The sequence below is a fragment of the Lissotriton helveticus genome, chromosome 6 (assembly GCF_964261635.1).
Source record: "Lissotriton helveticus chromosome 6, aLisHel1.1, whole genome shotgun sequence".
NCBI lineage: Eukaryota > Metazoa > Chordata > Amphibia > Caudata > Salamandridae > Lissotriton > Lissotriton helveticus.
Window position 1 is genome coordinate 1,339,800,411 of NC_136067.1, and position 15,764 is coordinate 1,339,816,174.

Genomic DNA, 15,764 nt, shown 5'->3' on the forward strand with positions numbered 1-15,764 from the left:
ATGCACTTTATTTACGGTGATTTTATATACTTTTTAATCACAGTAACATGGAGTAGAGATAGTGTTAAAGCGGAGATATCCTAGAAACAAGATATAATTTGTAATTTTTCATCAAAAGCATTTACTTATGACTGTTGATCTAAATATTCTTGTAAATATTTTTAACCATATTTATGGTCTCTGGGAAATATAAATTGGATATACAAGATACAGTATTGTAATGATAGAATCCTAGATTGGGATAGGTGACTTATCATATGATAATTTTTGCACTGTTATGCTCCATTTTGCACATTTGCTAGGTGTTGCACATTAAGAATTGCACTATTGCGAATTTTGCACAGTTAAGACCAATATGCATTTGCACTTTATTATACTAGAGCGCTTAATACTGTATGATATGTATATATTGGTATTCCACCAACAATTGTTATTTTCAATTCATTCAAGTCAAGTCATTAGAAGATATGATGAAATTTATATATTTGTTCTGGAATAATCTGTGTATGAATTTGCACTTTAAATAGTGTGTATCCATGGTTAGGAATCTGGTATTTTACCGTGACTCGTTAACAAACCGTTGGTTTTTATCTGCTTTCTAAACATGTACACCGTGGAAAACGGATAGTATCTCTTCTATCTTTACTGTGACATAACACGACCCTCCCAGGTGACGATTGTTATCCAATCACTGGCATTATAAAATGGTGCTTCATTCAAATGAACAATGTCATGTGAACAAGGCTCTTGCGAGCCGAAACGTCATGAGGCTTTTTTCTGCACCTTAATTAAATTTGGAGCACTTCAAATGGTCCGTGTCCGTTGGCTTTTTTTCTGGCTGGAGTTGGTCCAGAGCGTGAGGAAGGTGACGGTGTGTTGGATATATATATATATATATATATATATATATATATATATATATATATATATATATATATATATATATATATATATATAAAAACAATCTCGCCAGACGCCAACGGCGCCACCAACACGTCCTTGTCGGTAAAAATGACGAAGAGTGGAAACCCGGTTCTGGTGCCAAACAAAAGCGCTTTATTGGTGCCTTTCAACGCTCAGCATGTCCATCACGACGCGTTTCTCTTGTATCCACAGGCTTGATCACATGATGTGTTTTTTCCTAACAAAAGGAGGTACTTGTAGTAGGCACAGAAAACGGACTGTTTATCCCGCTAGTTGCTTTCAGTGGTATTGAGACATGGAAACTGTAAATAGACTATAACTCGATATTGATATTAATCGAATTAAGTAAAATGCAAAATACAATATTTCACATCAAATCTTATACACAATTTAAACAATATAAATATGTGCAAAGTACGCAAAGGGCAATAAATACAGTATAACAATCGTTAAAAACATATATAATTTTTTTTTGGGGTTCACTTATTTTAGTTTCCAGGTTAGAAAACATATGTGCAAGATATATCCCAAGTGGGATAATATAAAGTGCCTGTGCAATGTTATTAGAACATGTAAACCACATTGTACCTCTTCTTGCAGTGCAGAACAGAAGTGCTAATCTAGTGCAAATATGATCATAAAGTACTTGGTGCTAGTATAAAGGGCAAAATTCATTTTTAGAAAGGAGGACCCATAAAAAATGTATATTTGTTTCTGTTGGTTCTTTTGTAGGCTGGCTATTCTATTTGTATTGACCCCCACTCATGATCTTACTTGGCGGAGTCATATGGGTAATGCCTTAGTGGGACCTGATATAACTAATTCTGCAAGAAAATTGTTTCCCCGAGGATCTATAAACAAGTATAAAGATCCTCACTTGCGTTAAGGCCCCCTGGGGTTCTGCTGTCAAGCTCTAATATATATCTTGTCTCAAGGACTCGTAATAGCGCTTCTCTATTACCACCCCGTTTTAATGGCATCACACAATCGATGATATAGTACTGCAAATATTTTGGGTCACTGTCATGAATACTCTCAAAATGCCGGGCCACCGGATATGCTTGGTCTTTTGTAGTGATGGCCCTTATGTGCTGCAAAATCCGCTTGTGAGCCGGCAGTCGGGTACTCCCTACATACCGTAGCTCACAAGGGCATTGCAACACATAAACTACAAATTCCGTTTTGCAAGTCAATTGTTTTGTTATTTGTACAGGAACATCCTTGAAAGGAACCTGGTATTGAGTTTTGTTGCAACCATATCTGCACGCTTTACAGTTGGGGCACTTTTTAAATCCTTTGTTTAGTGCCTATATATATCCTTCATTGCCAGGTCCCCCACACCGCCTCCAAACCAGAGGATGCGTCGGCGTCACGGACCCAACGGGCACGGTCCGAAAATATAGCACCACTTCTCCATTCACAAAGGATTGCTGATGCCTTGTCTTTGCTAAAAACGTACTTATATATAGAGTCAGTTTACAGCAAAATGCCGGACGTGTTTCACCTGCAAAGCAGGCTCGTTCACCAGCAATGTACATAAAGTTTTCACCATTTTTAACTGGTTACTCTCATGTCACGTGCAGGGTTCTTTCCACGACAGAGAAAACAGACTGTACTTATCACAAATGCTGTAACAAATAATCACATATTTGTAAAATTAACACAGAATTCAATCATATAGTCTCTAAAAGGATTGATAAAACCATTTAGAAAAAGTATATTTTAAAATCTCTGTTAAATTGTACCAACACATTTTGTCAGAGGGGCATGGCCAAACACCAATGGGCATGGCTTCATGGGCCGCGGCATTGCTACGGTGCTCACGTGGGGGCTCAAGCCACTCAGCCTAACAGCCGGGATCACAAAGCTTTGCATACTGCTCCGGTGCTCAGGCAGGGGCTCAAGCACCAACTTGAATAAACAGGTACATAACGACGTGTAAGCTCAATGATTGTCAGAGGGGCGTGGCCAAACACCAATGGGCAAGACTTCACGGGCCGCGGCATTGCTACGGTGCTCACGCGGGGGTTCAAGCCACTCAGCCTAACAGCCGGGATCACAAAGCTTTGCATACTGCTCCGGTGCTCAGGCGGGGGCTCAAGCACCAACTTGAATAAACAGGTACATAACGACGTGTAAGCTCAATGATTGTCAGAGGGGCGTGGCCAAACACCAATGGGCAAGACTTCACGGGCCGCGGCATTGCTACGGTGCTCACGCGGGGGTTCAAGCCACTCAGCCTAACAGCGGGGATCACAAAGCTTTGCATACTGCTCCGGTGCTCAGGCGGGGGCTCAAGCACCAACTTCAATAAACAGGTACATAACGACGTCTAAGCTCAATGATAAATAACGCTCCGAAATATTATTACATTTTGTATACTTACCTAATGCTGCTAACCTCACGGTTTACTTTTTTCCAATTACTACAATGAAAAGGCTTTCAGAGGCACAGTTGCTCACATTTTCATTATAAATCACGTATGTCACAGGGAGCGGATTGTAAGTGATGTGCCACACATTCTATTTCTGCCCCGGACAACGTCGGGACGGGCTGCTAGTAACCATATAAAGGAACAAGGTAAAGCTCCTTTATAATGTTATGGAATGCCAAGGTGACTTGCAATATCCTTATCATGTACGGTAGGGCGTAATTTATACCATATAATACATGGTCACTCTATCACCTTTCCAACCAACTACGTAAAACTTTGATGTATAGCTCTATCAGAAAGAGAGAGCATGTTTGTAAACATGAATAAAAATAGAACCTCTACTGCAAAATTAAACATATCAAAAACCTATTAGATATTTGTTGCAAAAAGGTAGTAGAAACATTTCTACACAAGTTTAAAATAAAAGGTGCATTACCTCAGAATGTGTAGAAACATGCAAATCGATTCTAACTTTTTAAAATAATTATCGAAGGATTGGAAAAAAAACAATGTTCTTTCTGCAAGTCACTGTAAACTAGAAAACTAGAGCAGAAGAATGAAAAACGACATTTCATTTTCGTTGACTTAAAAAGCTGCTCTATGACCTGACCTGCCTTTTACCTCGGGTGCTGGCTCTGGCAGCAGGAATTTGTGATGTATCTTTTCTTTATAATTGGAGACTGAGTGGGTCACTAGTCACGGATTATAAAGAATTAGAGACGTGCTTTTATAAGGGGGTTTCAGAATCCAATGTATTTTAAAAGTAAACTAAGACAAACATATACCTACAACAGCTGTGTTTGCCCCCTAACTCTGTTGTCTTTACAAAGGTGCTCCCAACATTTTAACAGTATAATCCAGTTTTGTCCACTTGAAATAGTCATCCTGTATATGTCATTGCCTTTTCAATGTATAGTAATAGATAACTCCTGTGTGGAGTAAGGAAGGGTGAGATTACTGGAATGCAAAATTAGATTAGTGGGTTCAGCAGCAGCCCATGCAGGTAAGAGTGATGAGGTCAGGTGGGAGCGGGGGGGGGGGTTGACAGACGACGACGAGGATACATTAATTATTTATTTAATGGTCCCTCGTGGGCCTCTGTCGAATTCCCCCCAACGCGGTAACACCACCGCACTGCTCTTACATGCATTTGCCACTGCTGAGTGGAATTGATATTATGATGTAAAGGTCCAATATCGTGTGTACTATTGATATACCGACTGAGAATGTTCTTAGCTCGCTGTGTGGGATAGCAGCAGCATCATTTTATTAACACCAATAGACTTTCCCAACGGATTGGGGTTCAAAATGTCATGTCACCAGTATGTTCGTGGACAGTACACAATCATTTTATGTAGGTCAAGGCTCGTACTGTTTTTTCAGGACAACTACAGACCATCTAAATGTGTTCCATTTAGATTCAGTGTGTGTACATTTATTTTTTGTGGCTATCCTGAAAGTCTAGTAAGGATCCAGGCCTCCTGGTCTTTATTGGGCATCTCTCATTTTGATGCTTTGGTAACCTATGGTAACAAAAGTATTAAAAGATAAATCAGACCCTACATTTGATGTGTGGTGTGATCTTCGCAATTATATTTATTACGAAATGCGGAAGAAAGTGCAAGCACTTCATAATCAGATGATGCAAGCTTCATTTGGACATGAATATGGAGTGTTTAAAGATAGAGTAAATATTTATTTGTCTTAAGTCGCTTTTTTTCTAATGTATGTACGTATATGTGTGCCATTTCTATTTCATGAACCCAGCCAAAAAGGCAGCAGATTGCTGTGCCGGGTCAATGACAAGCATAAAGCCAACGTGTGATAGGAGAGGTAACTGGTTTGTGGACTGTTAATTGAGAGGGAGTGCCCTTTTAAAGAGGTGCATCATCAAATGTTTCCTAAATTGGAGCAGCATTGGGTATGTCATGATAAAAAATATACTACTGTTCCAGATCCACAGCTCCTAGATGAAAAAGGCCTGCTGCCATATTGTTTTCTCTTTTGCACTTCTTAGTCTGCAGTCTGATGATGTCCTGGCTGTATGGGTGCCTAGAACCACCAGTGATGGTGAGCTTGTCTGAAAGATAAGTCGGGGTGTTGGTTGTGATGGGTTTGTAAGTGATGCTTTTGGTTTTAAAGATGGTGTGGGGCGGCAAGGGGAGCCCATGGATTCTATCAAGATGGACATGCTTCTATCATATAGCTTTGGGTCTTGGATGAGATGATTTGAATTGTGTAGGATGTGTCTAATCAATGCCAGTGTGGAGTTTGGGAGGCATGTAGCAGGACAAGGTCACCATCCAGATCGGAGACTACAAGGGGTTGAACAGAAGTACAAAAGTTGCTTTATGGAAGCAATGGTTTCTCTTTCTTTAGAAGAGAGAGTTGGTACTGAACCAACTTTCTGTTTTGGCAATGTGTTCTATGAGGATAAGGATGCTGCCAAAGTTGAGGTTTGGAGCTGTCAAGGTTAATGTCACTGAGACAGGTTTATACTGTTTCTTCCTTGTTCTTGTCAAATGTCAGGAATTGTGTCTTAATTTTACTGAGCTCCAGGTAGGCACTGGATGATGCACTGACAGTGTTCGAGACATTGATTATCTAAAGCAGAGGAGACTTTCAAGTAGAGATGTTTATCATCAGCATATTGGTGAATCTTGCTCTTTTCTGTGAGTAGAACATCAAATGGTTCCATGTAGTCTGTAGAGGTTGTAGATGACAAGGGGCAGCATGGAACTCTGCAGGACTTCACAGGTGATATGAATCTTTTGAGAAAACTGAACAAACTGGTGTTTGTTGGAATTGTAAGAGGACAGCCAGTAAAGAGCATTGCCTGTGAATACCATTCAAGATTACATGGCGCATAGGAGGCTGGGTTGATAGACTGTTAAGAAGAAAGCTGAGAGTTCTGGCAATATCAGTAAGCATGGGTCACCTTTGTCTGTGGTCAGGAGGGCATCATCTACTACGTGTAAAGTAGCGATCTCCAAGCTGCAGTGTGATCTGAAGCCAGGCTGGTACTCATGCCGGAGAAGGCTAGTATTAATGCAGTTTTGAAGTTGAATGTATATTGCTTTTCCAATTAAGTTGATGATGAATGGTAGGCAAGTGATTTTCGACGTAGCCGACAAGGTTATCAGGGTCTAGTGTAGGTTTCTTTAGTGGGGAGAAGACCTGGCCTGTCTTTAGAGGTCTATGAAGATGCCTTAAGTGAGGGGGGCATTAACAATGGTGAGTAGGGATGAGAAAGTGTCCCCAGAGAGAGCTTTGATGACATAAGTGGTCTGTAGAAAGGATGTTGACTAAACTACAATGACCTTGCTACATTTGAAAATGTTTAGATCTCACATTGGGGCATTATGGCCCCATAGGAACTATGGGATTCACAAAACTCCACAGATCTGGTGTCTTTTACCTCAAGACCCTATCTGGAGGAAATGATGAATAACTACAGGTCTCTGGACCAGAAATTCCTGATTCCACCAGTAACTCCCCAACCCTGTACAGCTGATGATGCCCGGTCGGAGCCAGAGGAAGAATTATCAGGCCATGCTTTGGGGTACTGTCATTAAGTTGTATTGGTAAGAATTCTCTTTTCATTAGCCTAGGGAATGCCATACATTTTCATTGATATACCCTGCTGCTAATTGACTAATGGCTATCTTTCTTTGGAAACTTGAGACCATGTTATAAATAACTAAACAAATAAATAACATGCATTTCCTGTACCACTTTATCTTCTAGTAAACACATAAATATTAGTGGGTCTAGTTGATGGTTATCAACCATTTAAAGGAAATGCAATTCATTGATATCAGTAATAATGATATACGCATGCTTTTATGAGATAACCCTGCATTTATTGAAATGCAGCTTATTTATTGGTCTACAACTATTAGTACCTAATGTATTCTATTACATGTTATGCTAGCTGCATAGGATTCTTTCATCTGAACTTTTGTCCCAGTGCATGCAAATAGAAGACTAAAGGAATGTTTCTTTTGATAGACTTACTTCTTCAAGGGGCACGTCCAGATGACTCATGTGTACCTTGGTGTCTGTTCTGCTGGCTACAAAGACTTTCTTGATAGATGGGCAATTCTTTACAGCTTCATCCACGGTCTTCTTCAGTTCTGCTACTCTCCCTCCCCTTACTCCTTGGTTGTAGGTGATGACTGCTTTGCATTTAGCTATCAGTGGAAGTAATCGGAGAGTATATCAGTTGGCATCATATACACATGCATCAACATTGGAGTTGTACACAATTTGAAAAGAAGCTTGTAGGGTCGTACCTTCATACTTTATGCAGACGAAGAGAAATTATCCCTTTGGTAAGTTAATAGTCAAAGCCATTCATTAACACAACTTAAAACGTTGGAATAGATTGAACATTTGAAGTGTGTCAATCCCCTCTGATACTAAGTTCACAACTATTTGATAAGGACGTGGCTAAATCAACTCATGATGAATCTGACAAATAAACGCTGAAAAGTTTAGAAATGAAGCAATGTTTGATTTCATGAGTAAACAACCTGTAAAGGACACCATTTTAAAAGTGAACACGTGTCCATGGCAGTTTAGTCATATATGTGTGCTAATTGTGCTCTTGAAGGTCAAGTTTTGCATTTGGAGTGCCTCCTCTGTATAACACATCATGTCCAGCTGCCATTTTGGCCACATGCTCATTGTCTAAGCACTAAATTTCAAACGGTAAATTAGATTTAAAAAATCACAAGCTACTAGGTGGATACAACATTCCTTTTCATTCTCTTCTAATAGCAGATGAAAGCAGGATATAATTTAGAATGGCCGGAGCCTTGGAAGGGAGGAACATGGTAGTTCTTCTGCATCTCGGGATGAGGCAGAGTGGCAGTTTAAAGTCATTTAATTTTGATATGTAAAGAAGAGGATTCCATCTCTAGTTCATCACAACCCCTCGATTGAGAGGTTGGTTTGTTGTTTATGAATTTAACGAAAATGCCCATGAGGAAAGCCTTGGATTAGTGGTACATACCATTTTCCCATCATGGGATTTTCATTACTATCATAAATAGATGAAATGGTGAAATAACACCCGAAAAATTGGATTGGCACAAATTCCACAAGGATGCTTCGTTCTTCTAGAATTCTGAACTAGTGGGCAGTGTTTGGAGGAGAAATAAAAACACTCAGTCACAAAATTAAATATCTTATACCTCAAGTTACACCTATGAGTGTGTGCAAATTTGTGAATTTAGAGGTTTCACGAGTGTAAGATAAAATCTAAATTTGCCAGTCATGGACAACCAGAATTCTCACTCCCCCCCTTCCACTCCAGCCCTGCTCATCTCGCGCACCATATTCCAGAAAACATAACAAAAGACACCTTTGAATGTATCAATGAAGCTGCTATGGGGGCTGAGGCACTAATGGCAAGACCAAAGGCCAAGTCCTTCACTCAAAGTCCACCTACTACAGCTCTGGACTGAGCATCCTTTCCAATGGATTGCGGGGTACAAGTGAAATCAGACAACCCAGTGATTGATCTGATAGTTAATGTCACTTGTGACATAATGTTTGACGCCATGAACAGTGCATTGGGAAGGGTTATGGTTGCATATGTCAGTTTTCTGACTTTTGTCGGGTTTATAGTCCCTCGAAATAGCATCTGTATTTGAATATCTATGTTATTTTGAAGGAAATTTCATGAAGGGGTTCTGGTGCCATAAACCACAAGTCCGTAGGATGAGTGGTTTGTAAATGTGACCAGAACCCTGATGTGGCAACTTAGGACCCAACTACACATATACCACCCATTACATTCTTTATATCATATGCTTTTTTTGGAGAGCTCAAGTAGAAAAAGGTGTGTTTTTTCAAGCACATAAATGATGCCCAACCCAGCCCAACTTAGTAAGAGAAATACTAGACAATACTGTTTGGTGATCCGTTGTAAAAAGGAGAACACAATAATTCTGTAGTTAAGAATGTATACTTTTAGAAAACACATTTTGACTTTAAAAGGAGAAGTTTGCTGAAGCTGTTCTCTGGAAGGTGCTGCTAATAGAGGGTACTCATTGAATATAGAATATTGAGGTTTTGTTTACCTTTCACGTATAGAACCTTGATGAAACAGTTGATGATGGTAAAGCTCTGCTGAGTAGTTCAAACCTTTCATTATGATGAGCAAACCCATATTTCACAGGAAGAAATGAAATATTTTCATGATTCACAGTGACACATTAAATATAGTCCATATTTCACAAATCCCTGAGAAAAAGGGGTTTTCATACCACTGCATCTTGTACTGTAAAAGCACCGAAATCCATCCTCACACACGCAGACACAAACATGAAGGGACTAAACACTGCCCTCATGAAGGATTTCGCTGATGAGTTAAGAGAGAACCTCCTAGTTGTGTTGTAGAATTTAGGCGCAAATATAATAGGAACATGAGCATTTCATACAGTGGGGAGCTTTGGTTACTACATGTCAACAAACGAATTAATAGGAAATGTTTAAAAAAAAAAGAGGCTTACTGAGAACAGACCTTTCTTTTCCTGGAATCATTCTCAACACTACCTGCATCTACGAGAAATCTTGCTAGGAGTTCCTTCACAAAAATGCCTCTTGAAATGCACTCTAACACAGTTTACAGTTAGGCTCTCATTAGAAGTTGTGGAAAATGGATTAGCCTAATGGTTTTCAACAATAAATCTACTCCGTACTATTACTAGTTTGATGGGTCTGTTTCATGAGCTGGTACTACTGGGGCAGAAACATACCTGGCACTACTTTGTGTGTTTCCATGCCTTGTCGTACCAGGTGCAGGAACAACTCCCCCAGAGATACCGGGTATTTAAAAAAAATGTGATGTTAAATTGCAGCTAAGGCTACCTGAGGGGGAAATGTAAATGTACAGGAATTTATATAGCGCAAATAACCAAGCGGTTTCTAAGCGCTTGCTTAGGGAACCCGTCCTGGTATTCCCCTGTGAGATAACCCCGGCAGGGTATCCACAAGGTGAAAGCCAGGCATCCCGCCGCGAGGGGCCGTTGTGGAGATTAAGCAAGCTATTGCCCAGAGTCGCAGAGTGTGAACCCGGGAATCGAGTAGGCACCGGAGCGAGAATTGTCGAGTCCATGGACATTTTTAGGACTCAAGACCCCGCCGAGCCGGGATTTGAACCCTGGTCCCGGGCTGACCTCTGCTTCAGGTCTGCCTCCTCTAACCAGTGAGCCACACTTCTCCACTGAGCACCAAAACGTTATTCCACGTCAGAGAATGTGGTAAAGGAGACCAGTTCCCTCTCCCCCAATAAAATCTAAAGGGAAAATACACCGAAAGACAACTTTTTTTTTAACAGATGTCACATCCACGCATGTAAATATTATAACAAGACAACTTACCCATCACCACCCATGTTGTGGAACCTAATTTTCCAATCTGACCTATGTACATGATGCAGTACAAAAAGATGTGGTCGCGACCACATCTTTTTGTACTGTATTATTGACCCAGGTTGGGTAGAATTTATGGGTTACCCCCTTAATACTCAATACTAAGTACATGATGACCACACCGTTTCACACTCAAATAGGCTGAAAGTAGCACCATGGATGAAGCAAAGGACCTGTGTAATGTCCGACTCCTGGAGGAACAACTGCAATTCATGCAGCAACAACTGCAGGTACAAGTGGAGCATCAGGTCCAACAACAGAGATCCCACCACCCATTAGTTGCACACAAGGGCCCATGTTTATCAGGAGATGCCCGAATCAACTGAATATATCCATAACAACAGCCTTATTGCAAGCGCACCATGAAATTGGAGGGAGTAATAATTTGTATTCGCCTAAGAATTTTACCCTTTGTGGGTGATATGATGACATAGTATGTGGTATCCAGCTGTTGCAGAGAACCATTGAAATATATGTAGATCCTGGGAACAGGCACAGCAATGAGTGATTACTAGTTTCCGCTTCACACACCGTTTGCGCATTATGGTGTGCTGCTTCTTCCAATTAGGCTGAGCGGGGTCAGTGACCTGTCCATCCACTCCAGAGCACATATTACATTAGAGAATTCACTAATGGTCTAAAGCATGACCACCTAGGAAAGGCCATCATCCACGGGTTCTGGATGCATTAGGGAACGCATAACAGGCCAATATTAAGATAACAACTGGTATTCCATTCGTCCCCGTGAAAATATTGGCAGTGCTACCTTTTTTGCAACAGAGAGAGTCCAGGGGGTAGTCTACAAACTATGGCACACACTACTTTCACAAAAGTGATAAAACAGATAATTGGTCCCAAATGCATAGGTCACCACAGTACATAGACTTTCACATCATCCACTGTTTGGGATTTGTTGGAAGTTTATATGTTGAGATGTTTTCACTACCAGTAAATGTAAAACTTAAAAGTGAATGTGAAACGTTTTCAAACACAACACGCCCTGAACCATGGGTTGCTTAGAGCAAACCCTAAGGATGACGTATATCTATTAAAAAGAAAGATTATGGCCTGGCAACAGGTTTATTTTTCCAGGTCAAAATGGCAGTTTAAAACTGCACACATAGGCTGCACTGACAGGCCCAAGACATGTTTCAAAGTCTACTTAAATGAGTAGCACAATTAGTGCTGCAGGCCCACTAGTCGAAGTCTGACTTTTAGACAATTGTTTAGCAACATATACACAGTATGATTCCCATATAGATATCAGAGCATTGAATGTCCAGAAATAACAATACAAGAAACAAAAAACAAACACACACGAGTCTTATTACCAACAAAAGGTATATTCAACCAAATTACAATAAAAAACGTTCAATACATATATAGATTAATGGAGGAGTCAGTATTCATATAGGTTGCTTCGTAAGTGTAACATGAAAGTGTTCATGCATTGCATTAGGTGAAAAACCGTGAAAACAACTAATAAATAAACAAGGACAAAATTGGACTTCACAAAGTCAGTACTTGTATCAGGTATGCTAAAGCCTGCCCAAAAAACTAAAATGTTCTCCTTCCTTGTTACCGGCCACTTTATGATGGGTACATGCAATGTACTTCAATTGTTGACATTTCGACCCTTAAAGACTATGGTGCTTAATAAACACATCCCAATGGGTCTTCATCAGGACTGGAAGACAAGCAACCTGGAGCTGAATGTGTAAACAGATGTCTGAATTGACGTCCTCTGAAATTATGGGGTCTCATGTAGGCAGCTAAGTAGTCCTGTAAAAAGAGTGACTCCTCGCGTCTTATAAAATGCGTACATGGAAATGGTGAAATACAAGCGCATCAAAGCAGGCCATCATTGAGGAGACTGAATATAATATACACTAACCATATGTGCATCTTTTGAGAGGAATCTAGATCTAAGCGAGCTACTTAGCCACCTGCATAAGACCCCAACAATTCCTGAGGATATGTATAAATGGTAATCATACTAAGTACATGTAGTTACTAAACAATTGTCTAAAAGTATATCAGACTCCAACAGAACCAATTGTCTAATAAAGTAATCAATACCCAGGTTCTGAGGAATACAGGTTTACCCCCCATTGCAGCTTAATGTGCGGGCCCAATAGTAGCATTTAATTTACAAGCCTTCGGTACATGTAGTAGTACCACTTTACTAGGGACCTACAAATAAATTAAATGCGCCAATTAGGTGTAAGTAAATTTCACCAAGTTTAAGGGAGAGAGCACAAGCACTTTAACACTGGTTAGCAGTGGTAAAGTGCACAGAGTCCCAAAAGCCAACATAAACGGGTTCAGAAGCAGGAGAGTGAAGGCTGAAAGTATGGGAGAAAACCACTCTAAGTATGACAGGTATAACACCTACCTAAAATGACAGTGTAGAGAAATAGCTTGTATTATCTTGTCTGATTGCACAGCAAATTGAGTTGAAGGTCTTGTGGGTGGCACATTAAAGGTTTTAGAATCTCGAGTCTTATTTGTCAAGGTAGTTTGTGGCCCATTATGTACCAATTAGGTCACTAAGATTAACTTCAGTCCTCCGTCACAAAACTTCAACTATAATGAAAATCTCTTCTGAGGACAGAGGCCTGTACTGAAGCAGCGCAATCTGAGAAACTCAGTGCAAGTTAGGTTAAGAAGTACTGCAAACAAAGACAGTTTTTAGAAAACAACTAAAATAAACAATCCCATAAATACCAAGTTTATAGGGTAATGTATACTTCGTTTCTCTCTTAGAAGGGTCAAAAAGCCCTAGGGTGACCAAACACTTAAAAGACTCCCTCAACATAACCTAATGGGACTAAGAGATGTCCCTTGAAATTGTATGTCTGCCAATGAATACATGAGGATTGGTATGTTATACTTAGATGTGGGTTGGAATTATGCCCAAATTCATAAAATTTCTTTACAACAAGGGGTGGTGAGGGACAGAGTCTCTGAATTAAGCAGAATACTCTCACCCAGTCAAGAGATCAGGGCTAGATCCAACACCGTTTTTTAGCTCATTGCACCATCCCAGTTTCAGAACCTGGCTGTATGCAAATTAGTCTGTTCCTGTCCCAGTGCATGATGGGAACAGGGCAAACCAAACTACAAAAGCCAATTCTTACACTGGGAAGGAAACAAGCTTCCGGGGACCGGTTTCTGGCATTACAGCCGTCTTCGGCCCGGCTTGCTTGAATCCTGATGGTGCAATGAGCAAGGGACTCATGTCTGAGTATACCCTTCCACGCTTAGGGTGGACAAAATTATTTACAACAAGGGGTGGTGAGGGACAGAGTCTCTGAATTAAGCAGAATACTCTCACCCAGTCAAGAGATCAGGGCTAGATCCAACACCGTTTTTTAGCTCATTGCACCATCCCAGTTTCAGAACCTGGCTGTATGCAAATTAGTCTGTTCCTGTCCCAGTGCATGATGGGAACAGGGCAAACCAAACTACAAAAGCCAATTCTTACACTGGGAAGGAAACAAGCTTCCGTGGACCGGTTTCTGGCATTACAGCCGTCTTCGGCCCGGCTTGCTTGAATCCTGATGGTGCAATGAGCAAGGGACTCATGTCTGAGTATACCCTTCCACGCTTAGGGTGGACAAAATTATTTACAACAAGGGGTGGTTAGGGACAGAGTCTCTGAATTAAGCAGAATACTCTCACCCAGTCAAGAGATCAGGGCTAGATCCAACACCGTTTTTTAGCTCATTGCACCATCCCAGTTTCAGAACCTGGCTGTATGCAAATTAGTCTGTTCCTGTCCCAGTGCATGATGGGAACAGGGCAAACCAAACTACAAAAGCCAATTCTTACACTGGGAAGGAAACAAGCTTCCGGGGACCGGTTTCTGGCATTACAGCCGTCTTCGGCCCGGCTTGCTTGAATCCTGATGGTGCAATGAGCAAGGGACTAATGTCTGAGTATACCCTTCCACGCTTAGGGTGGACAAAATTATTTACAACAAGGGGTGGTGAGGGACAGAGTCTCTGAATTAAGCAGAATACTCTCACCCAGTCAAGAGATCAGGGCTAGATCCAACACCATTTTTTAGCTCATTGCACCATCCCAGTTTCAGAACCTGGCTGTATGCAAATTAGTCTGTTCCTGTCCCAGTGCATGATGGGAACAGGGCAAACCAAACTACAAAAGCCAATTCTTACACTGGGAAGGAAACAAACTTCCGGGGACCGGTTTCTGGCATTACAGCCGTCTTCGGCCCGGCTTGCTTGAATCCTGATGGTGCAATGAGCAAGGGACTCATGTCTGAGTATACCCTTCCACGCTTAGGGTGGACAAAATTATTTACAACAAGGGGTGGTGAGGGACAGAGTCTCTGAATTAAGCAGAATACTCTCACCCAGTCAAGAGATCAGGGCTAGATCCAACACCGTTTTTTAGCTCATTGCACCATCGCAGTTTCAGAACCTGGCTGTATGCAAATTAGTCTGTTCCTGTCCCAGTGCATGATGGGAACAGGGCAAACCAAACTACAAAAGCCAATTCTTACACTGGGAAGGAAACAAGCTTCCGGGGACCGGTTTCTGGCATTACAGCCGTCTTCGGCCCGGCTTGCTTGAATCCTGATGGTGCAATGAGCAAGGGACTCATGTCTGAGTATACCCTTCCAGCCAGGTTCTGAAACTGGGATGGTGCAATGAGCTAAAAAACGGTGTTGGATCTAGCCCTGATCTCTTGACTGGGTGAGAGTATTCTGCTTAATTCAGAGACTCTGTCCATCACCACCCCTTGTTGTAAATTATTTTGTCCACCCTAAGCGTGGAAGGGTATACTCAGATGTGAGTCCCTTGCTCATTGCACCATCAGGATTCAAGCAAGCCGGGCCGAAGACGGCTGAAATGCCAGAAACCGGTCCCCGGAAGCTTGTTTCCTTCCCAGTGTAAGAATTGGCTTTTGTAGTCTGGTCTGCCCTGTTCCCATGATGC

At 41.1% G+C, this 15,764-nt stretch overlaps 1 protein-coding gene across 1 annotated transcript in view; it reads right to left on the bottom strand.

Annotated features, from left to right (window-relative positions):
• Positions 1 to 15,764, bottom strand: part of ACSS1 (acyl-CoA synthetase short chain family member 1) — a 1,294,163-nt gene that overhangs the window by 754,425 nt on the left and 523,974 nt on the right. The window contains exon 4 of the mRNA XM_078649067.1: positions 7,376 to 7,551. Within this exon, the coding sequence (XP_078505193.1) occupies positions 7,376 to 7,551 (176 nt within the window). The remainder of the gene's footprint in view (positions 1 to 7,375; positions 7,552 to 15,764) is intronic.